This window comes from Pelodiscus sinensis, chromosome 2, assembly GCF_049634645.1.
Source record: "Pelodiscus sinensis isolate JC-2024 chromosome 2, ASM4963464v1, whole genome shotgun sequence".
NCBI lineage: Eukaryota > Metazoa > Chordata > Testudines > Trionychidae > Pelodiscus > Pelodiscus sinensis.
The window spans coordinates 78,221,025-78,247,670 of record NC_134712.1 but is presented as its reverse complement, the minus strand read 5'-3'; the positions used below and the strand labels follow the sequence as shown (position 1 = coordinate 78,247,670).

Genomic DNA, 26,646 nt, shown 5'->3' with positions numbered 1-26,646 from the left:
ACAAGTAGTCCTGTGGCACCTTAGAGACTAACAAACATATACAGGAAAACCTGTGTTATTTGTTACTTGACAAATAATACAATCTACTCGCCTATGGTGAGTAGATTGTAACCTGGAAGGTCGCCGGACAGCGTGGCTGGCGAGCTGGGCTTGCCACGGTTCGGCGAGCCCTGGTTATCCGGCACATCCGGAGATTAGGGCATGCCGGTAACCTAAAAATTCTGGTTATCTGAGGAAGGAGGCGGGAGCTGTGCGGGGCCTACGGGGGGGGGCGAAGGGGAGGGTGGGAAGAGGAGGGACAAAGGAGCTCTGCGAGGGCCGGGATGTGGCCTTCTGGGGGGGCCACGAGCCATGAGATGCAGCCTAGTGAGAGAGGGTGGAAACTGAGGGGAAGGAGGCGGAGATAGCAGGGGCGGCCTGCTGGGGGAGGCAGGAGCCGCGAGGGGGCTGGCCTGCCGAGGGTGTCAGGAGCAGTGGGGGGAGCCGAGATGCTTTCTTCTGGCTACCATTTGCCCCTCCCCCAGGTACGTGCTGCACTGCTCATCTGAGGAGCACTTAAAGGTCCAGTTTCCTTTTTTTTTCTTTTCCCAGAGTAAAAAATTTACCGGTTTCTATCGTTTTCCAGATGCTTAAGTTCTGGATAGCACAGTTTTTTACTGTATATGGGATCCAGGGCTTTTGTGGCCAAAATTATACTATATTTTTGTTAGTCTTTAAGGTGCCACAGGACTACTTGTTCTTAAAGTTACAGATTAACACAGCTACCCCTCTGAGACTAAAAAGAATGTTTTAGTATTCTTTCTCCGATGCAGTAACATCAAATATAAGTTTGAAAGCCAAGGTATTGTTTAATGCCAATGCTCGACTGAGGATCTGAAAATTAAGCTGTGTTCTTTCTGCTTTTTAAGCTACCAGGAATAAAGTTATACTGCAAAAATATTAGCTGGCAGTTATTTTGAAACTCCGGGAAAACAGAATCTGTTTCTGTCTTCCATAACACTTTTGGCTGTTGATTGCTAACAATAATAAATAAAGAGTTGGTTTTCACTATAGAGCAGTGTTTCCCAATTGGTGCACCGGGGAATCTTGGGGTTCCGCGAAGCAAAACTAGGGGTTCCACGAGGAGCCGGCACTCCCCCACCCCCTAGCTAGCCAGCAGAGGCATGGGCAGCGAGTTGTATGGGCTCGTGGTGCCCATGCTCCACCAATATTTGGAACTGGAGCAGGCTCTGGTCCCCCTGCGCATCCTCCCACCCTGGCCCCATCCCGTCCCTGCCATGCACAACCTTCACTGAGCTCCCCCTTGCTGGCTTCTGCTGCCCTGCGTGGCGTGCTCAAACTGGTAGGTGTGGAGACGCTCGGGTGTGACTTAACGTCACGGCCCGGGATTTTAAAACTGCTGGGCGCTGCGTTGCGTCGTGCGGCTGAGTTGCAGGTTCGGAGTCCGGGGACAGAGTGCAGACTCCAACCCCGCAAAGTGGAGGGCAGAAGGTAGGAGAAGGGGAAGAGCTGGGAGAGGAAGGGGCTTGTGCAGAGGAGGAGGGGAAAGAAAGGGGAAGGCACCAAAAGGACAGGGTAAAGGAGAGACAAATGCCAGAGGGCCAAGTGCAGACAATGAGGAAAAAGGCAGGAGGGGAGGTGTCAGTGGGAGGGGGACAGGGTGATGCTAGGAGGGGAGAGGGTAAGGGCATTGGGGACTAGAGGAGGAAGTGCTGGGAGAAGGCTTGAAAGAAGGGGTGGGCATGAGGAAGGCCGGGATGGAGCAAGTCATGTGTGAGGGCACGGGGCATGAAGGGAACAGGGGCAGAGGGTGGTGAGGAGGTGGGCATCAGGAAAAAAGAGGGCAAAGCGGATAGGGACAGCGAGGGAAGGGGGAGGCACCAGGAGGGTGCAGGAGTAAGAGAAGGTGCAAGTGCTAGGGGGTTCTGGGGCTGAAGCAGAAAGGCAGACTCCTGCAGAGGAGGGAGCAGCACCAGAGGAGAGAGGCAGGGCAGGTGTGTAGAGGGAGGTGTTAGGAGCGGGGATAAGGAGGAGTAGCTCACATGATCAGAGTGGGGCACCTGGAGGAGTGGGCACAGGGAGGAGAGAAGGGATGGTGGAGGGGGGCAGGTTGCAGGAGGGCTGAGGGCAGTGAGAAGGGCAGGAGTCAGGACAGCAGAGGAGAGTGAGGAGCTGGGAGGGCAGCAGGCACCAGGGGAGCTGATGGAGCAAGAGGAGGGGACATGGCAGCAGAGCGAAAAGGTAAAGGTTTAAAAATATTTATTAATAACTTGGGTGCCACAGTGGCACATCCAAACAAGCCACATGAACTCAGTACTGGTGCACAACACAAAATTCATTTTGCTCATTCGAGGAAACTATTAGGCTATGTCTACACTGGCAGTTTCTTGTGCTAGAGTTCTTGTGCAAGAACACATCCACACTGCCATGTGCAAGCTGTGCTTTTGCACAAGAGCATCTATGGCAGTGTGGACACTCTCTTGCCCAAGAAAGTGCTGATGGCCATTTTAGCCATAGGGCTTTCTTGCGCAAGAAATTCATGTTCCCTGTCTACACTGGCCTCTTGTGCAAGAACAGTTGTGCAAAAGGGCTCATTCCTGAGCGGGAGCATCATAGTTCTTGCGCAAGAAGCCCTGATTTCATACATGAGAACGTCAGTGTTCTTGCGCAAGAACACATGGCCAGTGTAGACAGGAAGTCTTTGCGCAAGAGTGGCCGCTTTGGTGCAAGATCGCACCAGTGTAGACACAGCCAAGGGGAGGGCGAGAGGGAAACAGGGGCAGGGAATCAGCACTGGCTCAGCATGTCTTCATGGTTTGGGGGAAGGTGCAGGGAAATTAAGCTCAACTGGGTTGCAGAGTGGGGAGGTCTGGGGAGCTGGGCTGGGCTGTGGGGTGGGGTGGGGTGTGTGTGTGTGTGGAGCTCAGAGCTCAGTTTGGCTGCAGGAGGAGGAAGGTGCCCGGAACCTGGGCTAGACTCAAGGGGAGGGAGGGACAGGGAATCAGCGCTTGGCTCAGCAGTTTTGTGGGGCTTGGGGGAGGTGCAGGGAAACGGGGCTCAGCTGTGCTGTGGGGGAGGTATGCAGGGAACCAGTGCAGGGCTCAGCTGTGCTGAGGTGAATGGGGGAGGGCAGACGGGCAGCTCAGCTGGGCTGTGAGGGGCTGCAGAGAACTGGTGCTGCACTCCCTTGGATTGTGGGGGATGGTTTTGGGGGAGATGCATGAAACCAGCAGGCGTGGGCAGCTCAGTTGGGTTTCAGGGGATAGAGGTGCAAAGAAGCCTAGTGGGGAGGAGGGGAAGAAGGGGAAACCAGGAGCCCTGAAATGACCTCCCCTGGTCCAAAAATCCTTCATCTGGACCAGACAGGTCCAGAGGGTGCCAGATCAGGGAGGTCTAACTCCTACCCAAGTCCCCTCTTGCACCTTCCCTCCTAACCAGACACCCTACCCCCAATCTGCTCCTGCTCCCTCCCCCTGGCCAGACACCCTACATCCAGCCTGCTTCTGCACCCTACCTACCACCCAGACCTTGCCCCCTTCCGCCCTCCACTTCCCTCCCAGATCCTGCACCCCATCCCTATCCCGTTCCTTGGCAGCCCTGCCATCCACGCTAGCACCACTATGTCCCTGTCCCCAACACCCTGGCTCACACCCCAGGACTCAGCACAACCCTGGCCCTAGCCCCAGCACCCTGCCTCACACCCCAGGACTCAGCACCACCCTGGCCCTAGCCCCAGCACCCTGCCATCCACTCTAGCACCCAGCAGCACCCTGTTCCTTGTCCCCGCACCCTGCCAGTCACCCTAGTGCCCAGCAAGACCATGTCCCTGACCCCAGCACCCTGCCACCTGCCTGTCCCAGCATCTTGCCCCTGCACCCTGCCACCTTCTCCCCAGCCCCAGCACCCACTTTCACTCTGTCCCCTGGCCCCACCAGCACATTTCGGACCACATTAGTGAGGCTTGGGGGTTCTTGGAGGGTTGTTTGGGTTTTTTTGCATCTCACTTGTGTGGCCCCAACTGACTTTTCTGTGGGTCAGTGACCCTTGACTCAAAACAAGTTCCTCACCCCTCTCATAAATAAAGAAAATGCTAAAACTTTTTGAGTTTGACATTATATTTTATTTAAAAATGTAGCCTGCCAACAAGCCCCCAATTGGGGCCAAACCCCCATCTCACTGCAGCATCATAACACTCCTGCACCACCTGACCCCAAATCTGAGCCTATCATACACTGGAACCCCCTGTCCTGAGCCTCTCACATCCCCAAACTTCTGCATCCCCACATCCTCAGTCTTCTGCCACAACACTCCTGCACCATCCACACAACACAAATCTGTGTCCTGAGCCCATCATACTCACAACCTTCTTGCCCTGAGTCCCTCACATATCCAGCCCAAACTCCTGCACCCTCACATCCACAAGCCCATGGCTTGCTCAGCACCCCAACCTTCCACCTGAGCCCAACACTCCCCAGCCTAGAGACCCCTCCCTGAGTCAACAGCCCCTTCTCCTGCATCCAATTCCCTCCCAGAGCTTGTACTTCTCACCCCTTCCCACACTCAAATCCCTCAGGGTATGTCTACACTACAAAGTTAGTTCGAACTAACGGACGTTAGTTCGAACTAACTTTAATAGGTGCTACACTAGCGCTCCGCTAGTTCGAATTTGAATCGAACTAGCGGAGCGCTTAGTTCGAACTAGGAAAACCTCATTTTACGAGGACTAACGCCTAGTTCGAACTAGCTAGTTCGAACTAAGGGCTGTGTAGCCCTTTAGTTCGAACTAGTGGGAGGCTAGCCCTCCCCAGGTTTCCCTGGTGGCCACTCTGGCCAACACCAGGGAAACTCTATGCCCCCCTCCCGGCCCCGGACCCCTTAAAGGGGCACGGGCTGGCTACGGTGCCCGTGCCAGGTGCAAGCCTGCCAGCACCCAGCTAGCAGACCCTGCACCTGGCACGGCACAGAGCCACCCACCCGATGCCCCCCAGCCCACCCCCTCTTGCCGGGACCAGGCTGGCGGCTCCCGGGAGCTTGCCCTGGACCGCAAGAGGCGGGCACCTTCCTGGGCTAGTGCGGACATCGTGGACCTCGTCCACGATCTCCGCACTAGGCACAGGAAAGTGGCCGTCTAGGGCAGGAGAGCTGCCAGCCTGGCCACCCAGGACCAGGTGTGCATGAAAATCAAGGGGGTCCACTGAGACCCCCGACACTGAGCCCTGAGCTTACAATGGCCGTACTGGGTCAGACCAAAGGTCCATCTAGCCCAGTAGCCTGTCTGCCGACAGAGGCCAACCCTAGGGACCCTGGAGGGGATGGACCGAAGACAATGACCAAGCCATTTGTCTCGCGCCATCCCTCTCCAGCCTTCCACAAACTTTGGGCAGGGACACCACTCCTACCCCCTGGCTAAGACCACTCCATGGACCCAACCTCCATGACTTGATCTCACTTCCCTTTCAACTCTGTTCTAGTTGTAGCCTTCACAGCCTCCTGCAGCAAGGAGTTCCGCAGGTTAACTATTTGCTTTGTGAAGAAGAACAACTTTCTCTTACTAGTTTGAAGCCTGCTACCCATTCCTTTCCTTTGGTGTCCTCTAGTCCTTCTTTATGGGAACTCAGGAAGAACTTTTCTGAATGCACCCTCTCCACCCAACCCCTTCTTTTAGAGACCTCTATCCTGTCCCCCCTCCGTCTCCTCTTTTCTAAGCTGAACAGTCCCAGTCTCTGTAGCCTCTCTTCATCTGGGACCTGTTCCCAACCCCTGATCATGTTAGTTGCCCTCCCCTCTCCCAGCCTTTCTCTTCCCCTCTCCCACCTCCTTTTCCCAGTCTCCCCCAGTTTTTTTTCAATAAAGACAGAGTCAATGTTGGAAGAAACGTTATCTTTATTTTGTACATCAATAAGAAGGGGGGCTAAGGAAGGGTAAGTGGAAGGAGGTGAGGGAGGAATGGGGTATGAGCCCCCGATGGGGAGGACTGGGCTGGCTCTGCGGGCTTCTGGGGGTGGAAGCTCTCCTGCAGCCCCCCAATTACTCCCTCTCCCCAGATGGCAGCCAGCGGCAAGTGCAGCTGGGCTGATGGCCGAGTGGCGTGATGTGCCCAGTGTGGGCACTCAGGGCACTCCAAGCCAGAACTTCTTTGCAAGCGGGGCACCCCTTAGAACTGTGTGTCCGGGGTGGGGGTCGGGACCCTTTAAGCGCAGCCCTCGGCTAGCCTGAGACAGCATCTCCATGCTCTAAGTCCTCCTTTTATGCCCTGCCGGCACTGCTTCCGGCCATCCTTAAGCCCTGTTCAGAGTCCACTCAATGTGGACTTGCTAGTTCGAACTAGCAAAACGCTAGTTCGAACTAGTTTTTAGTTCTAGACGCGTTAGTTCGAACTAGCTTAGTTCGAATTAACTAATTCGAACTAAGTTAGTTCGAACTAACTTTGTAGTGTAGACATACCCTCATTCCCACCTCACACCTCCTGTCTCAACCTAGTGAGAGTTCATAAGGGCTGGGGATGGCAAGTGATGGAGAGGAGGGGAACAGAACGGATGAGGCCTCAAGGAAGGGGGTGGGGGGTCTTGGGGAAGGAATGTGATTTTCATGCGTTGGGGGGTCCCACTCCCCTCCCCCCCCCCCTTTTTTTTCTTTTTTTGCTTGACAGACCTAGGGGTTCCTTGAAATTCTGAAAAGCTGAAAAGGGTTCCTCGGCCAAATAAAATTGGGAAACACTGCTATAGAGTGAACAAATACAACATAGTAGGAAGAGACTATCAAGAGTGGTATTTATATAAAATCATTTTCTGACCACAAGCATACTTTAAGGGGCTGGTCCAAAGCCTATTGAAATCAGTGGAAGCACTAACTTCAGAGATGTTATATCAGACTCTCAGTATGGATATGAATTATTAACTTCATGGTGATGCCATATTGAATGGATACTATTATTAATTACTGGTCCATCGTATATATTCTTTTGCTTAATTTCATAATGTTCACATTTTATGTTTGACATCTATATTATTTTTGCATAATTTTGGACAGATTTTAGATAGAAAATAGCAGCTAAACATTGGCTTACAAGATACTACGTGATCTGCTTATCTCTCATTTATTTATTTTGTGCAAACTGCTCATTTAAGTGGACAGAAAAGATTGAGTTTTGGTAGAGATATGTGTAAGAACAACAGAGTTGAATCCACTGTGACGATAAGCAGGAGGAATTCATGGAGTTGTACAGCAGTGTGTGTGTAACGTAACATTACTTATAAAAGAGTTTTCCTCATATATTCCCTGGTCACTTTGCTTGTATGTTGTATTTTTTTTGACTGTATGTTCAAGAGAAGGTTTTGTGCTTTGTGTTTGGAAAGTGCATAACACATTTTGGGTGCTGCTCAAATAACTGGAATTTATATATACATATATTGATATAGGCTTTCAGTGAGCGAAATCAGCATTTTTGACTAAATGAAAATATCTGATAAGTATTTCAAAAATCCATTTTGAAAATTGGTGTATATAATTCCACAAACTCACATAGCAAAATGCAGGACAATGTAGCACTTTAAAGACTAACAAGATGGTTTATTAGATGATGAGCTTTCGTGGGCCAGACCCACTTCCTCAGATCAAATAGTGGAAGAAAATAGTCACAACCATATATACCAAAGGATACAATTAAAAAAAATGAACACATATGAAAAGGGCAAATCACATTTCAGAACAGGAGGAGGATGCAGGGGGAGGGGGGGGGAGGAAGGAAGGTAAGTGTCTGTGAATTGATGATATTAGAGGTGGGGAGAGCTTCAGCTACCCCAGACTAACACGGCTACATTTCCTTCAAACTCACATAATTTATTAATTTTCTCATGTAATAATTGCTTGGCTGTTTTACTTATGGCTGATTACTGAAGTCTTTCTTTAAATCTCAATTCAAAGTAAACATTCAAGTCTATTTTCTGTACAGATGTTCAAATATCAATGCATCAAACTATGAAATCTCTTCAGTTAGCAACCTTCCATATAGTTGTCATCAGCTTACTACTTTTATTGTTTTAAAAGCCAATTAAGTACTAGGGATGTTAATAATCGTGTATTTCTGTAAACTTGTAACCACTGAAACTTTTATCAGTTTAGAGGCAGGGGCCAGCGAGAGCCTGTGCTCGCTGGGAGCAGGCTTTTAAGCCCAGGCTTATCGGTTAATCATGTAAATGATTACAGGGCATCCCTACTATAAATTGCCCTGATATACATCCACTCTGCACCAAAGTCATTGACACTTGTAGGAACTAAGGCTTTATAAGTCCTCCCATTCCCCACTCCTAACTTGTTTTTTTTTAAAAAACCAGTTTGTGCAAATGGAAGTCAGTCGTGGGAAAAAAAATTCCCCACTTTATGTTGTTTCACTGTAAGTCCAAGTTTTTTGGAATGTATCTTGGACTTACAGTGAGGATGGCCTGTACACACTAACATCCCTATTAAGTACCAATATCTGACTTGTATAGCTCAGGCTCTACTGAATTCAGAGCCTCATTATGGACCATGAAATCTGGTCTCCCACCCTTGAAGTCTGGTCTTTTGTGTGATTTTACCCTATACTATACAGATTTAATGGCGTTTAATGGTTTCTCAAATTAGGGTTCCTGACCCAAAAGGAAGAGGGGGGGAGGGGGCTGGCAGCAGGAGGTCACAAGGTTATTTTAAGGGTGTTGCAATATTGCCACACATACTTCTGCACTCTCTTTAGAGGTGGGCAGCACCCCATCAGCAGTAGTACAGACGTAAGGTGGCAATACCATATCACCCTTTCTTCTGAATTGCTGCCTTCAGAGCTGAGTGGGTCGTGAGTGGCAGCTTTTGACTGGGTGGGAGAGGGCCCAGCTTTTCAGGCAGCAGTGCAGAAGTAAGGGTGGCAACACCGTCCCATGACATCATTACCTATGCAGTACTGCTGGCAGCATCTCTGCTTCAGAGCTGGGCTCTTGGGCAGTAGCCGCTGTTCTTCAGATGCCTGATTCTGAAGGCAGCAGCACTGCTGGCCTCCCCAACAATAGACTTGTGACCTCCTACCCCACACACACACACAATTCCTTTTTGGATCAGAACCCCTATGATTACAACACCATGAAATTTTGGATTTAAATAGCTGAAATCATGAAATGTATTATTTTTAAATGAGTGTGAAATTGACCAAAATGGATCATGAATTTGACAGGATCCTAAGTATGACATTCTTTCTAACAAATGGAAAACCTATTTTTTAATTTTTCCCATAGATTAAGAGCAGGATTATGTGATCGCTGTGCAGTGACTGAGGAGCATATGAGAAAGAAACAGCAGGAGTTTGAAAATATCCGGCAACAGAACCTTAAACTCATCACAGAACTTAGTGAGTGTTCTCTAATAAAATGTTCCCCAACATAAAATGCAGTATATTGTGAACTTTGCTGTCTTGTTGGTTACCTGGTGATTATAATCACTGCTGTAGGTTGACAACATTGCTATATGTACCTTTAATAGGCCTGAGAAATTCAATAAAGCAAGTCTTTAGTGTATATATTGTGGCAAGGGCCCTTCTTTCCCTTGCCCGTCTCTGTACTTCGTCCCCCAACAAGATGGGCTCCAGGTAAAGCACCCCCTGTCTGCCACGTGCGGGCAGTCAGCCTTCCCTTTAATAGAGGTTTTAGGATAGTCGTCTTTCTTTAGAGTTGGGAGCCCAACCTCTCCTCATGAAGCTGCTCACTCCTCTCCTGTCCCTAGCTTAGTAGTCACTTTGATGGGTGTCCCTTTTTCTCTCCCTCCTCCTCTTCCCCCTTTCTCCCAACCGGGGAGGGTTTAAAAAGGTCTCAGACAGCCCTGAAACATAATCAGCTGATTCTAGTTAGTCCACGATAGCTGTGCTTTACTAATTGTAATCTACCTGAGACAGCCCCTTTTTATCTGATCCTGATTGACCTGTAGTAACCCACTTTTAGTTAATAGGGGAGCGGGCCTTTTACCCATCTAGGGCTGCCTTTTCCCACTCAGTTGCAGCCATCTGGCCTAACTTTGTCACATTTCCCTTCCCTTGCTCAACACTATGGGGTTGGACTGCTTGGGTCAGCAAACAGTGTACTGTCAACAGGCCATCTGCGTTACCATGCTTTACTCCAGATCTGTGTTGCACTTGGAAGTGGAAGGGTTGCAGTTACAGGAACCACCTTGTTACCCTAGCCTTCTTGTCTTTGTTGTGTCCACTTCACAAAAAGCCACAGTCCAGTTTGATCGTTTTAATGGCCAAAGGGTTTTTAAATAGGTAAGTTTCATGCTTTCGTATGTTTACATCTGAAATTTCAGGGTATTGTAGCTTCGGAAGTCCTGACTCAAAAAAAAAAAGAAAGGAGGGGGACTAACAGGGGTCATAAAGCTATTGCAAGGGGGCTTGCAGGATTGCCACCCTCATTTCTGGGCTACTTTCACAACTGGGCCCTGAAAGGAAGCTAGGGAGCTTCTTGAAGCTGGAGCAGGTTCCCAGTTGTAGGTTTCATCACCCCCATGTTACTCGGAGTGCTCTAACTGGCTGTTTCTTGCTACTAGCTTTGGCCAGGCTATAGAGGGACAGGACTTCCTCTTACACTGCACAACTGCTCTTGGAGGGGAGGGATGGGAAATTAGACCCACCTCTGGGTACTTCCCCTTGCTTCAGGAAACTCCATGGCTATGGAAGTCAGAGCTTCTTGCATTTGGGGGAAGTACCCTGAGATGGGTATAACCTCCACCAACACCAGCCATGCATTGGAAGAGTGTCCTGTGTTTCCCCAGCTCACACAGCAGCTCAGACTCACCACTATCTTTGAGAACCTCCTCTTGCAGAAGTAAATTCTGTGGCTGCCTCCTTCCTAGTCCAGTTTGGAAGGCAGCATAACCATGGGGCTTTTTGCAACCAGGGGAGGTACTGGAAGTGGGTGTGATTTCCCCCTAGACAATGAAGTCCTGTCCCTCACCAACCAGCTGGAATCACACCCACCTTTGGAAACCCCTTGCAGCTACAGAAAGACAAAGAAGAAAAGAGGCTGGCAATCCTGTGACCCTACTACAACAGTCCTTCCCCATAATCCTTTTTTGGATCAGAACACCTGTTCCCCCAGGATTACAACACCCTGAAATTTCAGGCGTAAACATCTGAAAATGAGGAATTTTAAACTCCTCTGACTGGGAAATTGATCACAATGAACTAAGACTTTAGTAGGGCTGTCATTAGAAACCTACCGATTTCATGGCCGTGAGAAACGTATCACGGTGTGTGAAATTGGCCCTACTCTGAGAAATCTGATCTCCCTGAAATCAGCTGGGGAGGGACAGGATTCATCCTTCCCCTGCTCTGCTATTATGAGAGGGAGAATGAGACTAATTGACTTCCACAGACAGCACAGAAGCAGCTCTGGGCAACTGAGACTGAAGACCTCTTGGGCTCCAGCTGGGGCTTGCAACCAGTGTTCCCTCTAAGCTGCACCATAGCACAGCTTCCCAGGTGATTAATCAGCCCCGCCCAGTCAGAGGCTCAGGGCTCTGTGCAAGGAGCTGACTCACTGGGCAGGGCTGGTTAATCACCTGTGAAGCTGTGCTGCCCCTCAGTTTAGAGGGAATACTGGCTGTGATTGCTACTCCCAGCTCCGGATGTCTGTGCTCCGGGGCTGCCACTGACCTCTCCTCCCTATCTCTCCTCTCTGTTCATGGCTCCTACCTGGGGTCAAGATGCCACAGCTCTAGGGCTGCTTCTGCCACTCCCCCATAGTAGCTTCTGCCTGAGCTCTTGGCACCTGGGCTTAGGGCTGCTACCTCCCCTACTCCCAGCAGCTCTGACTGTGGTTGGGAATATCTTGGCTCCAGCAGGGTTTCAGGGCTGCCATTTGTGCAGCTGGGTTCAAGCATGGTCCTTCCTCCTTTCCCACCAGCTCCTTCCTGGGCTATGGGCTTTCACTGCTTGCAGGTCCTGTCCAGGCTCATGAACTTGGACTGAGGGCTACCATCTCTCCTCCCCTTGGGACTTTCACCCATCACAGCTCTTGCCTGAGCTCTAGGCTTCTGCCTCCCTGCACCTTCCCTTAGCTCCTACCCAGGATTGGGGCTGCTTTCCCCCACCCAGGGTTCCAGTTGAGGCTCAGAGTGCCCAGGCTCTGCATTTCTGTCCTCCAACCCCTAGTTCCTGCCTGGGTTCAGGGACCTGGCCTGGCGGCTTTTGCCCTCCAGGGCTTTGGGCTTTCCAAGGCTACAATTGGGGATCAGGGGCTTCTGAGCTCCAGACTTTAACCCCCACAATCCCTGCTGGGGTTGGGGCTTTCACCCGATGTCTCCTCCCAAGCCTAGGGCACCCATTTTTCAAACTGTCCAGGGCCCTGGGCACCACTGGTACTGGCTAGCTGCTAGGCATCCCTGTTTGGAGCCCTCCCAACAGCACTGAAGAGATTGGACCTGCTTCCACCTCTAGCAGCCTCCTCCAGTTGCAGCAAACTCTGCAGCTGCTGTCCTTAGATCTGGGCTCTGAAGGTAGAACAGAAATGAGTATGGCAATCTTGCAAACCCCCTACAATAGCTTTCAGACTCCCTACAATCCCCTTTTGGATCAAGACCAATTTTAAGACTCTGTGGCTGTCAAATTGATCATAGTGAACTGTGAATTTGGTAGGGCCCTAGCCATAATTGTGACTGTGGCTGTCTTGATAAAAACAAAATAAATACAAAGAAAATACATAAGAAGAAAATGCAACAAAAGCATGACAATCAAGAAAATTAACAGGTAGACCTGGCATTCCAGCAATATGGCACATTCTGGGAAGAGACATGAAGATGAGGCTTTGTGTAGGCAGAAATAGGACAGTTAGAGATGTTGTAATGAGAGATGTAAGTTGTGATATTTTTTTCTAGTTTTAATTTCTAAGATTCCACCTGCCAGTATCATAGTAATGGATTATTGCTTCTCAGATGATCTGGTTATTTTGGGGACCAAAAAAGTAAGCCTCAATTAGGTTTTTTTTTCATGGTTTCTATGTCCCCAGTATAGGCATTTATGTCAGGGAACCCAAATGAAATGTTCATTTTGACTGCAAAAAATTCACATCCAAAATTAAAGTAGCTACTAATTACATGGAGCTAATTAACATTGTAATTCAGTGATTTGTAATAACCTTGCTGTAAAAAAGTAATTTGCAACCTTGATAATGACTAACTTCTAACTTAAATACTTCTGTTTTGTAAATGTCAATAAAAGAGTAGAATCTTATAATTTTTACAGATGTATAATAATTTGACCTTGGTCATGTTAGAAATACTAACAGAAGTCAAATGCAATATAGGGTTAGTGTGTGCTAATATTTTGTTATATATTTCAGTGAATGAAAAGAACAATTTACAGGATGAAAATAAAAAGATATCTGAACAGCTTCAACAGTTGCAAAAGCAAATGGAGTAAGTTTAAAAAATATTAAATATTTGTTTAAATTCCTCAAATGAATCAGATCACTAAATAAATTGTCCAGTGAAAGTCCATTGTCATTTGGAATTAATTAAGAATTGAAAACAATTATCTTGGTAATATGCAGCATTTTTCCTTATTTTACACTGTGTGTGTGAGGGATGTGAAAGATTAGCCTTAATGAGTGATGCTTACCAGTTCCGGTTAACCAGTGGTGGTGGAGCAGCTCATCACTAGCCATGGAGCCCAGCAGCCATCTGGAGCAGCCTCCTCTGCCCCCTCCCCAGTTGATTAACTGGTTAAACATCACAGTTAAGCGGGATTTTACATTCCTAGTGTGTATATGGAGGAAAGGGGGAAGAATTTCTGTAAACAAATGATTGGATTTATTGATAGATTTAAGAAACCATGGTCATTTTAAATTATCTTGGTCATTATAGATTTGGATTTTAAATTCATATTAACTTATAACTATAGATTCTAAGGTTAGAAAGAGATTTCTAAACTATATTTAGTGAGGGGGAAAATCTCTGTAAAGCAATACATTTTACAGGAGAACCCCCAAGTATAAATTCAATTCAGTTACTTGCTTGTTCTTCAATATAATGAAGTTAACGTGTGGTGTTATACTTAATACAGAGATATTTCATTATGGAGAGGGAGCTAATGTTCTTTCATGTGTCTGTGAAGCAACAGCAAACTATTTTGTTCATTTCTGGGTTTCTAGAAGTCAGTCCTATGATGGTAAGAGCTTAGACAAGAGGATTTAGATATTCATTGCTTTTGTATCTTAGCAGCAAGACCTAAAACTAAGACTTCATTACCCGAACCAGCTGCATGCATTTTAGCTGGTCCTCTTTTGAACCATGCCAAAAAGTCTTCTATACATGGTTGTGCTTCACACTCTTCATTTCCCCACATTTGTGTCCCACCCAGATACCAAATGGCAGGTCCTCTTACCACCAATAGAGAGTGGGAAGCCCTGGTGGGCCTCTTTATTCCACCTTGGTTCTGTGGACCACTGGGGACGTTAGCTGGAGAATCCTCTATGGCACTGTGAGCTCGGGTGTGTACTTGGCTCAGTTCATCCCTGTTCCTGACACTTACGACTACTGTGGTATGAGGGACACCCTAGTGAACATCTGTCTTGAGTGTGCCAGGTTATAGCCCCTCTTTCAGTGCCTCCAGAACCTGTTGATGACATTGTAGCTGCACTTCTCCCCTCACTTATTAATTTATGCACACCCCATCTGTTGCCCCACAAAGTTGTGGGACCTCTTTGTCAACCTCCTCCTATAGCCAAGATGGCCATTTATAAGACCAGGGAGCAGAGGTTGGCTGAAGGAGGGGCCTGCGACTCTGGGGCCTATTTCTGCTCCTGTATCTGTTCACAAATCCAGGCGGAGTTCTACTGGGTGCCGTCTGCTGGTTCTCTCAATGCTTTCGAGGAGCAGTGAGCTCTGTATGGGGTTCTCTGGATGGTGTTCCCATCCAGTTCCCTTGTTTTAGCCTTTTGACCTCTACACCCGTCCCTTTTTTTTCTTAATTTGTTCCCTGTAACTATTTGGTGTTCTGGATCCTCTGAATCCTCCCTGTAGGCTGGGAGGAGTTCCTTTAGATGAAGCCTGCCCATCTTCCGAACTCCAGTAAAGCACTCTTTTGTATCCCTCTGACCTGACCCTGTAACAGTATGTATATATCAAAGTGCTTGATCATGAAACAGCTCTTTTCTTATTATTTCGTTTTTCTTTATAATAAACATTTGTGTTTTCAAGTGCTAGTTTACTACAAGTTTTGCTGCTATTCTTGGAAAGATCAGACACTGCCATGTTCAAATATGTTGGATGGTTTCTGCAAGTCTTTCCATATACAATTCACTAACTGTGCCTCAGTTTTCATTTTTGAAAAATACTTTGAAATCACCAACGTAAAGACACTATAAACATGTCTTATTTCCTCTTCTGTTACTTTATTTTATTTTAGTATATAGCTAGGATTTTGCTTGGCAGTTTCTCTACACTTCCTCCTCCTCTTCCTTTAGATCTAAGACCTCATATTCTGCTGTCTAAAGACAGGAGAGTGACACCTAGTCTCTCGTTTCTTTTAAGGACTCAAAAGGAGAAGTAACACTAAAGAAAAATGACAAAGGCAGCCTCCGTTATATTTCCTTATCACTTTGTTGTTGTTTTTTTATAAGAGGACAAAAAAGGATAAAACAATCTGTTTATTCTATTCAGAAATCTCTAATTAGAGCTTGTTCTTTCCTCTGTGATCCCAACACAAAGCATGCCCAAGGAAACTTCACACTTACTGATACATTTTACTTTTTTTCTAAAAGGTTTCAGGTTACTTCCTTCTTCAAAAGGGGGCATACAGTTTGGGGTATGAGGCGCTCTTAAGAGTTGCCTTAATTTTCTAAATAAAAATAATTAAAGATTTTTATAGGGCAGTCAGTAAGTTGTTGCATGAAATCGTGTGTTGAGGAAGATTGTCTCCTGAGCAATTTTGACAATAAGCAACTTTAAACTTGCCAGGTAGCATTTCTTTTATGTTTTATATTCTTAAGGGTTACTGGAATTGCCATAATGGATCAGACCAGTGGTCTAACTACGTCTGTATCTTGTCATCGAAAGTGACAGGAACTTGACGGTTCTTACTGTAAGAGATTGACTTAAGCCCCGAAGCATGAACATTTATGAAGTTCACAGGATGATCTAGCCTTTCTGAATTTCTTAGTAGGTCCATCTCTTCTAATAATCTGGCGTCATGATGGTGATATTAATTCTATATCATGTTGCTCTTGGCTTTACTACAGGCAGTCCCCGACTTACGTGGATCCGACTTACGTCGGATCCCTAGATACGAACGGGGTGAGGCAACTCCCGCACATGCGCAGCAGCATTCCCGGGGCTCGCACACTTGGGTCCTAGGATCCTCCTCCTCCTCGGGCCGGCTCCGACTGGGGTCCCGCAGAGCTGCCGGGCAGAGGAAAAGTGCCTCCCCACGCCCGCTGCCCCCCCCACCCCCCTGCCAGCAACAGGCTGCCCCCTCCCCTGAGCAACAGGCTGCCGAACAGACAAAAGCAGCCTCTCTGCCCCTCCTCCCCTCTATACATGCCGGGCTCCCGGAGCGCTGCAGCGTCCCCGGGGCTCGCTCACCTGGGTCCTAGAATCCACCTCCTCCTCCTCTTCTGCTGGCTCCAACTGGCCTCTGCCTGCAGCAGCTGGCCACAGGGACAGGGATCCCGCAGAGCTGCCGGGCAGAGGAAAAGTGCCCCCCCCCCCCCCCCCCGTGGCCTCGCATCCTGCACGCCTCCCCCCTCCCCCCCTGCCAGCAACAGGCTGCCCCCTCCCCTGAGCAACAGGCTGCCGAACAGCAGACAAAAGCAGCCTCTCCGCCCCTCCTCCCCCTATACATGCTGGGCTCCCTGGGCAAACAAAGACTCCACCAAAACAAAGTGCTGGCCTCATTGTGTTAGCAAAAAAAGGACCCTCCTCCTAGAACCCTGGGTGGTGTGTGGAAATAAAGCTATTAGCTCAAAGCATGGTGCAGAGCTGTTTGGTATTTGATGAGTTACTCCTTTAGTCCTGAGTTTGTCACAGGGACAGAAATAGATGTGAAATCTTCTGAACAGGGGAACAGACAGCAAAACAAACATTAGAGGGGAGTTAACCTTTCCCTATGCTATCCAAAACTAAAAAAAATGTTTGGCTAGAGTTTCCCCTACAATATGTACCAGTTCCGACTTACATACAAATTCAACTTAAGAACAAACCTACAGTCCCTATCTTGTACGTAACCCGGGGACTGCCTGTATATAGTCTGAATCTGTGATTGTCATTTTCTAAAGCTGATTTTCATAAACTTTTTAAAATTAAAGATTTAGCTCTTAATCTTGCTGGATTTAGGTTTTACTTTAGCTCTGAATTCTGTCCTAAGGGGGAAAGACCCACAAGCAGTGGAATTGGAAGAAGGGGTCATTCCAGATTCACCAGTTCAGTCTTTTTCACTATCAATGGTTAATCGTATCCGAAGAAAGAAAGAGAATAGGCATGTTCGATACACAGAGCAAACACATGCAGATTTGGAACATTCTGAAAGCACTAATGGTAAGTATTTTTGCCATCCTTTTCTGTAATGTGTTGTAAAGATTTTAAAGGGGAAAAGAAAACAAAAGCCACTTTTAATTTTGAACTAAAAAAAATATTTAAAGGCCTTCTGTAAACCTAAAGTGAATTCGTTGTGCATTGTCAAAATTGTGCTTGTGTCCTAGGGTGAAAAGTTGTTTTGGTATGAACACTATGCTAGTGGTATGTTTAAAGTTTGTCAAGCTCTCTCAAGGTTTCTGAATTCTCATATCAGTGTACGATTTTGGCAGACAATAGAATTAGAAAAACTTCTTATTTCTAGAATTTCTTAATAATTAAAAGATTTTGAGGGACTGACACCAAATTTTGTTCAGATAATTAACAAATGTGACTCATTGTTACACTAGATCAATTTAAATTTTAAATGGAATTTATTAGTTTAAAAGTAATTGCAAAAATGGTCTCATAGGGTTATGTATTTAGAACCAAACTTGTTCAGTTTGTAAGCAAAAACTAAGTCAACTCTGAAAACTGCTTTGGAATCATAAATTCACGGACTATTTTTTAAGTCTAGAAAGGACCATTATGATCCTCTAGTCTGATTTTCAGTATAACACAGGTCAAAGAACCTCACCCAATAATTTCTGCACAAAGTCCATAACTTCTTTTTCAGCTATAGCATATCTTTTAGAAACACACACAGTTTTGATTCAAAGACAGGCCATGGAAGTTCCATCATATATGTAAATTGTGCTAATATTAATTACCCTCACCATTAAAAATCTGAAAGTTAAATTATATTTTTTCCTTCACGCACAGCCTTGGCTGTACTATTTATTTAGTAAAAGCTGTAGCCTAAGTTAATACCTATGCAAACCAGATCTTATTTGTTAGATATTTGTTAATAGCCATTCAGGACTTTGCACTTCCCATTTAGGTTTCCCTAACTTAGTTTCTTGGAATAATACTTAAGTTTGAAACTGAAGTTTCTGCTATATGTATGCTTGTAGCACCACCTTGTGGTGAACAAAAGAAAAGTTACCCTGCAATATTTGTTACAGAACAAGTTGCATCAAAATTAACAAGCCATCTGAATTAAGTAACTGCAAAACATGTTTTTTTGCTATAGGAATCCTGCTTACATTTGTCTTGCACAAAAATCAATTAATACTTGAAGCATTTGCATTAATCAAAACTTGGTCTAAGACATCTACTTACCAAATGTAAATAATAAGATTCAGTAAGATTTCCTGCATGTATTATAATGAATCACAGAATGCACGCTACTAGATCTGACTATTGTATTCTAGATGCTCATACTATGTTAATTTATTTCTTGTGAAATAGGAATGTATCCTGCAGGTATAATTATAAGTATAAATTATGATATTTATTTATTTATTTATTTATTTATTTTAAAATAGTTTTACCCCGCCTCTCCATTTAAAATATTCAAGACGGCTTACAAAATTTTAAAACACAATATATACAAAAGTAGACTAAAAGACCACAAGAAGAGGGCATAAAACCTATTAGGACACGCCGAGAGGAGAGGTCTCCTTTTCCTTCTCTCTCCCTCCCCCAAACTCAAGCATCATTAAAAGCACAGGTAAAAAAGGGTGGCTTTATCTTGGCAGCGAAACAATGTTAGCACTGGCACCAGGCAAATATTCCAGGCGAAGGAATTCCATAGCCTGAGAGCAAAAGCTGAGAAGGCCCTGCGCCGCATAGATGACAACCTTATCTCCATAAGTGAAGGGACACGAAACAGAGCCTCCCCAGTTGATCTTAATCCTTGGGCAGGTTCGTATGGAAGGAGACGATCCTTCAGGTACTCTAGTCCCAAACCGTTTAGGACTCTATAGGTCATAACAACGACCTTGAATTGTGCCCAGAAACATACCAGAAGCCAGTGTAGCTACTGGAGCACGATAGTGCATAGGCATAATGCGTTCAATATAACGAATATTAGTTAGGACTCAAGCAGCTGCATTCTGGACCAGCTGAAGTTTCTGAAGACTCTTCAAAGGCAACAGTTATTTTCTTTTTGGAATAACAGTAGATATTAATCACAAAGTATATTATCAACTCTTACAAGCTGTTGATACCATAGTGGAAAAGTTTAACTATGTATCAGTGTATAACCATACAAAATGTCATGCTTGTAATCCAAAATGCAAATTATTCACTATGTTCACCATTGTCTTAACTGACCTGTTGCTGGGACAACTGCATAGAATTTTTACTACTGGGGAATAATTTTCAACTGCCTTCCCTTGAGGCTGGCAGGTGTACAGAACATAGGCTTACTCAGAGAAGTAAATGAGGTCAAACTCTAATGTGTTACATACATAACTGATTTGTTGCATCAGCATAAAAAGTGATAATTATCTGTCAGATACCTTTAATTTTGCTTGGCTGGCTTCTTTTCCATTTTCATTATAACAAGTACTCTTCTTGAGCTTCTGTGGCATTATTACATCACAAGAGATGTAACTTCTATTTGTTATCATTCTTGTTCTTTGTTTTTCCCTTCAAATCTTAATTATGGAAACAATTTTAAGCATATGAAGATATTGGGACTGATCACATGCATAAAGTTAAGTATGTGCATAAGTGTTTACAGGATTTAAACCATTCTGCGCCTATTCTTAATTATAAAGCCAGGTTATATTCAATTTAACATTTGTTTTTATTCCTTTATCTAGAGTTTGGAAAAGTTCCATTGTCGTCATCTACTCAAATTCCTAACCACCATGGGAAGGAAATACTCGTGGCAGACACCTGTGATCAACGACTGTCTCCTATAGCAAGTAAATACTAGGTTTAATCATATTTATTTCACTAGGTAAAAAACACCGGTAGTTATGGGTAATCAGTAACTCAAATTCAACTTGTAGTCTTCAATTTGAGTTCACGAGCCAGAAAAAAGGAGTTATCTTAATCGCAGTATTACTGTGGATAAGTGAGCTAGCATACACTCCTGGGCTGTGTCTAGACTGGCAAGTTTTTCCGCAAAATCATCTGCTTTTGCGGAAAAACTTGCCAGCTGTCTACACTGGCCGCTTGAATTTCCGCAAAATCACTGACGATCTCATGTATGATTGTCAGTGCTTTTGCGGAAATACTGTGCTGCTCCCATTCGGGCAAAAGTCTTTTTCCGAAAAACTTTTGCGCAAAAGAGCCAGTGTAGACAGCAGAGATTTGTTTTCCGCATAAAAGCCTCAATCATGAAAATGGCGATCGGGGCTTTTTTGCAGAAAAGCGCGTCTAGATTGGCCACGGACGCTTTTCCGCAAAAAGTGCTTTTGCGGAAAAGCGTCCTGCCAATCTAGACACGCTTTTCCGAAAATGCTTTTAACAGAAAACTTTTCCATTCAAAGCATTTCTGGAAAATCATGCCAGTGTAGATGTAGCCCTGAGGTGTAGGTCCTGTTCTTGCCACAGAGTTACATTTTTATTTTGGGAAAGTCTTTTAATGTCTGTAAAATAGATTAAAATACTGTAAGTTCTAGATCTTATTATTCTTGTAGTCATCCAGTAGTATTTTCAGTATGAGAAGTTACAACTAAAATCTGCTTTCTCCCATTTGATTCCAAATGTTCAAACTTTGTTTTTGTTCATGCATTCTTGGCATTGAGTTGATGGGTGTTTAAATTTTCAGTTTATGTAGCTAATTCTAAAATCTTCATCAATTAGTTAAAGAACAGACTAAAGGTGACAGACAATTAATGTGTTATCCTATTACTGCATCTTCTATAGAACTGTGAAATTACTGTGGTGGATGTAGGTGTGAAAGATGTATTCCAGTATCCTTATCAAGTCATCAAAACTATGCCACTACTTTTTCAATGTACCTTTCCTAATACCACTTCCTAAACTCAGTTTTCCATTGAATTGAGATGGAAGTATTTAATTTGGTACGTGGGAGTAGTGTTTGGGGGGTCTTTTGTCATAGAAGCATGATGATGATAACATATCATCTGCTTCTTCTTCAAGGAGTGTCCTTGTGGATGTTCCATCTTAGGTGTCTGAGGTGCCGCTGCACCTGTAGTTGGAGAATTTAGGTATCAGTACCCTTGGTAGGCTGCACATGTGGAGCAGCCAGCATCCGCTCATTCAGCTACTCCTCATGTGTAGCCAACATCCCTTCAGTTCCTTCTCTGCCACCGCTGGCTTCAGTCAGAACCTATAGCTGCCCTCCGATATTTTTCAAATGTATTAGATTAGAGTTAGATGGTGGTGGTGTTATAGTTGTTAGATTAAGACTGTTTCTAATTAATTATTTTAAAAATTATTTCTTGATTAGTTTTTGGGCCTTTTTCCTTTTGGCTGTTTTGCTTCCTGGGATACCTGGTTTCCCAGGTTTCAAAAGCTGCCTGTCCTGCAGGCTTTCCATACCAGTTTCGTACAGCTATTCGCAGTGTATCTGGGACAGGCACACTCCATGAGACCGTGTGAGCACTGTAAGCAGTTCATGGCATGCACCAGAAAAGCCAGGGAGCTCCAACTGAAGTTGTTCCTACTGGAGAACACCGTGTGGCCAACTTCGGACCCCGAGCACTCCACACTGCCCAGACAGCCATCCCCAATGGTGGTGTTGGGAAAAGCAGCTCCTTCAGGGTTGAGCGCCAAGGAGTTGGTGTTGGACCACCAGTCCAAAAACTGAGCCCACTCAGCCTCCAGAGATGACTCCCCTTTAAAAAAGCGGGCACCATCTCAGAAAATGCCCTCAGCACCAACAGCACCCAAGGCCCCGGAGAGAGAGGCACCAGGACCGTCAGGTACCAACACATCCCAAGAGGCTAAGGACCCTACTAGGGCCAGGTCTAAAGTAGTGGGCAGGACAAAATCCAAGTTGGCACCGCTGATACCTTTAGAATGCTTGTCGGCACCGAAAAAGCCGCATTCCAGCTCGGCACCAACTGCTTCCATGTTACCTTCGGCACCGAAGAAGCACAAACACTCGGCACCGACAGTACAACATGCCCTGCTGGCATCATGCCCAGGACCATTTTCAGCACCAATGACTCCAGGACCACATCTCTTCACTCCGAGCAAGGAGCTCCGGGTCATCTCGGTGCTAGGGATGCCATCATTTGGCCCCAATAGTACTCCGACCACGGTGAGGTTCAGCCTTTCTACTCATGTGAGGTCGGCACCACTACTGATGAGTGACAAAGATGAGGAATCTTTAGTAGGTACCAACACCCCAAAGCATTCCACCCTGAAGCAGTCACAGCCTCTCCCTCAGTGACAGCCACCCTCTGGTGCCAGTGCCCTCTAACTGGCCCTACTGAGACCCATGGGCTTTGTATAGGGCACAACAGCAACACAACCACAGTCAGTGCCCTCCTATATACCACAGACTCCATCAGTACAATCCCTGGACTGATCACTTGTGGAGGAAGAGGATGACCCAGAAGTCATTGATGAATACATCTCCGCCAACTCTCCCCCTCCCACCTCCCATGTTCCATCTTTGTCACCCAATGACAATATTATGTCCCCTCCCCTTACCTCAGGGGATGAGTTCAAGTTGTTTCAAGAGCTATATAAGAGAGTGGCAGATGTGCTGGAGATCTCCCTAATGAACCTGCTGGAGACCCAGCACAAACTAACTAATATACTCTCCTGGACAGGCATAAGGATCTTGCAGGAAAAGAGGTTTTTGCGCAAAACGGCCACGGATACACTGCTTATTTTTGCGCAAAAACCCTTAGCGCAAAAACGGAACGAAAGAGAGTATGCAAATGAAGCGTGAGAAAATGCTAATTTGTGCTTAATTTGCATTGGCTCTTGTAGCAAAACTCATAAGGTGTGTCTAGACTACAGGGCTTTGTCGACAAAAGTGGACTTTTGTTGACAAAACTATACCTGCGTCCATACTGCCTTTGAGTTATGTCGACATAACGGCAACAGAACTCAGCAGTTTTGTCGACGTATGTAAACCTCATTCTACGAGGAATAACGCCTTTTGTTGACAGAGTTCTGTCGATAGAAGGCATTATTGCATCTACACTGTCCTTTGCGTCCACACTGTTATGTCGATAAAGAGGCTTGCTTTGTTGACAGAACTGGATGTAGTCTAGACACTCTTTGTCGACAGAAGCATACTGTCGACAAAACTTCTGTCAACAAAACCCTGTAGTCTAGACATACCCTTAGTGTAGCCGTAGCTCTTCTGACTCAGAACAACAGTCAGATACAACATCCCCGTATCTGGACAACTCCATCTGCAAACATGGTATCTGATTGGCTCACCTCAATAGAAGCAGCTTATTCTGGACCTGTGCGAGTTCTTTTGAATAGTTGCAGGCGGACTACTTGAAGTTCATGCCTATATGAATGGTGTAGGTTCTCTGTGATGCCATGAGAAATAAATAGTTCCCACGTCTGCCTCACTTCCTCTTGTACTGTATTACCTATTATTCCTGAAGTGGTTAGGGCTCTCCTTTAGTTCCCTGAAGGTTCATCTGGCTGCAATAATAGCATTTCACCTCCCAATTGAAGAGAAGTTGGTTTTCACTCATCCTACCATCAAATGTTTTTGATGGGCATTCAAAACACTTACCCACTCACAAAGAACCCAGCGCCATCCTGGGACCTCAACCTAGTGCTTAGGGCAGTAACATGCAAGCCCTTTGAGCCCTTAGCAACCTGTCTATGAAGGTGGCCTTCTTGATTGTGATCACCTCCACCAGGAGAGTTGGGGAATTAGGTGCTCTTATGGCAGATCCACCATTTACTTTATTCACAAGGATAAAGTTATTCTCTGCCTTCACCCCAAATTACTCTCTAAGATGCCAACTCCCTTCCATTGTAATGAACCCATTTACTTACCTGTCTTCTTCCCTAAATCCCATGCAGACAGTAGAGAGGTTGCATTGCACACACTGGACGTCTGCAGGGCAGTTACGTTTTATTTAGACCAGTGTTTCTTAAACTATGTTCCGCAGCACACTTGTGTGCCGTGAGGCAGTCGGAGGTGTGCTGTGGAGAATGACAGAGTTCAAAATGGCTGCCTTTAAATGGGCAGGCGACCTTTTTTATTTTTTTTGATGCTCAATCTCCTCCACCACCCCCACCCCCGATTTTTGCCAATAGCTTCTCTCTTCCCCCTCCCCCTTTTTTTTTCTCTCAACAAAAATATCCTTGGTGTTCCTCATAAAAAAAATTGTTTGGTGTTCCTTGGACTTAAAAAGGAACATTATGTGTTAAACATTATGCACTTGAAACTTACTTGTTGCAGGATACACACTTTGGCCAAATGATACCAGGTGCTGTGCATAATAGCAATGAGCCGAAGCTCCCTCCTTAGAGCATGAGTATTGCTTCCTAGTCACTTAAAATGGAGCACCCACATGAACATTCCTTGAAGAAGAGGAAGAAGAAGAAGAAAAGAGGGTTACTTAACTTCTGCACTAACAGGTTCTTCAAGATGGTTGGCCCTGTAGGTGCTCTACCACACCTACCCTTCCTCCCCTCTGCCTCAGAACTACCTATTTCTGGGGCAGAGAAGGAACTGAAGGGGCAGTTGGCTGCGCATGTGGAGTAGCCGCACAGGCGTGTGCAGGCTGCTCTGTGTGCACAGCCTATCTCAAGAGCACTGCTACCTAAATTCTCCGACAGCAGCACCTCAGATACCTAAGGTAGACCACCCAGAGGGACAACCTCCTCAAAGAACCTCATTACTGACCAAGGTGAGAAACCCTGTCTTTCCCTATTCAGGATTTTATTTCCTTTATGCTCCACTAGGATATTTTTTGAGGATAGGCAGAAATCAAAGGGAACACAGTCCATTCTTCTGGGTCCCTTTGATCTGTGTTTCCTTGTCTGTTTGGATATTGCTGCTATACTCAGCACTCTAATTGTTCTGCCTGGTTACCAGTAAAGAAGTGTGTTGGAAAAGATAGCTATTTCAAGATACGCATGGACTTTAGGGAAAAGATCCATGGCAGCTTGCAAAGAGTAATCATTGAGGCTAGCCAAAGGTAATGACTCTTTAACACATTTGTTTGACTGGAATCTTAATATTCTCCTTTTCTGCTGTTTACCTATCTACTAAAATCAGATCAAATATATTTATTGTTTAAACCTATATTGAAATTTTACCGTTTATGTTTTAGAGATGTAATCATTAAGAAGTAATTAGGCATCTTAAGTACATTTTAAAAATCAGTAATTAATAACCTTGCATAATACTCTCTTTAGCTAATGTTCCTCTTATTCTAAAGAATGTAGAACATCATGCTTTACTTAGTCTTCTCAGTCATGAAGGTGTAAAATGTTTTATGCTACATGTAGCATATTAGAAAAGTTAGACTTTAAAAGTTTACATCATCTACCTTTACATTCTTAAGTACTGTCACCATTGACACAAGTACTATACCAGTCCATTTGCCACTGTTATAGCATTCATACTCTAGATAGGAAGCTTGAAAGGGAAACTTCTGCTCAGATTGTCTCTGTACAGTTTGATTTTGGGGGATTCCATATGAATACAAGGGATATCTTCCATTCTGCATAGACAAGAACCCAATTTGTTCACTAAATTGACAATTTCCAAAACAGCTCAGCACATTTCTACCACTTTGATGTGGTTTTCAATGTATGGGCTCTTTTTACATCTGAATCAATTTGCACCATCTCTTTGTAAAAGTAGAATCAAATTATGTACAGTGAACCCTCGCTACTTCGCGGTTCGACCATCGCGGATTCACGACTTCGCGGACTTTTTTCATTACATTATGTATATACGTGAATCCGCGATGGTCGAACCGCGAAGTAGCGAGGGCTCGCTGTATACATGTTAAATATACATGTCCCTACTTCGCGGATTTTCAACTATCGCGGTCGGGTTTGGAACCTATCTACCGCGATAAACGAGGGTTCACTGTATGTATAATTCAATATTCATTCCTTTTTCTATACACACAGATAAACAAGGGCTGGGAAACTATCCAATTGCAAAGCCATCTTTTAACTTGGCTGCAGTTGTTGCAGAAACCATTGGACTTGATCAAGAAGAATCTGTAAGTAATGCTCCCATATTTCTCAAAAAAAGAAAAAAAATCTTATAAGCCAGTTGTGTAATACAGTGTTTGTGAAGCTATGTAACTC

The 26,646-nt window shown here is 45.4% G+C and overlaps 1 protein-coding gene across 7 annotated transcripts in view; it reads left to right on the top strand.

The window, feature by feature from the left end:
• Positions 1 to 26,646, top strand: part of RBBP8 (RB binding protein 8, endonuclease) — a 114,612-nt gene that overhangs the window by 50,002 nt on the left and 37,964 nt on the right. For all 7 annotated transcript variants that reach the window (XM_075920885.1, XM_075920886.1, XM_075920887.1 and 4 more), the window contains 5 exons: positions 9,261 to 9,373; positions 13,353 to 13,428; positions 17,375 to 17,544; positions 20,232 to 20,336; positions 26,464 to 26,558. In XM_075920885.1, the coding sequence (XP_075777000.1) occupies positions 9,261 to 9,373; positions 13,353 to 13,428; positions 17,375 to 17,544; positions 20,232 to 20,336; positions 26,464 to 26,558 (559 nt within the window). The remainder of the gene's footprint in view (positions 1 to 9,260; positions 9,374 to 13,352; positions 13,429 to 17,374; positions 17,545 to 20,231; positions 20,337 to 26,463; positions 26,559 to 26,646) is intronic.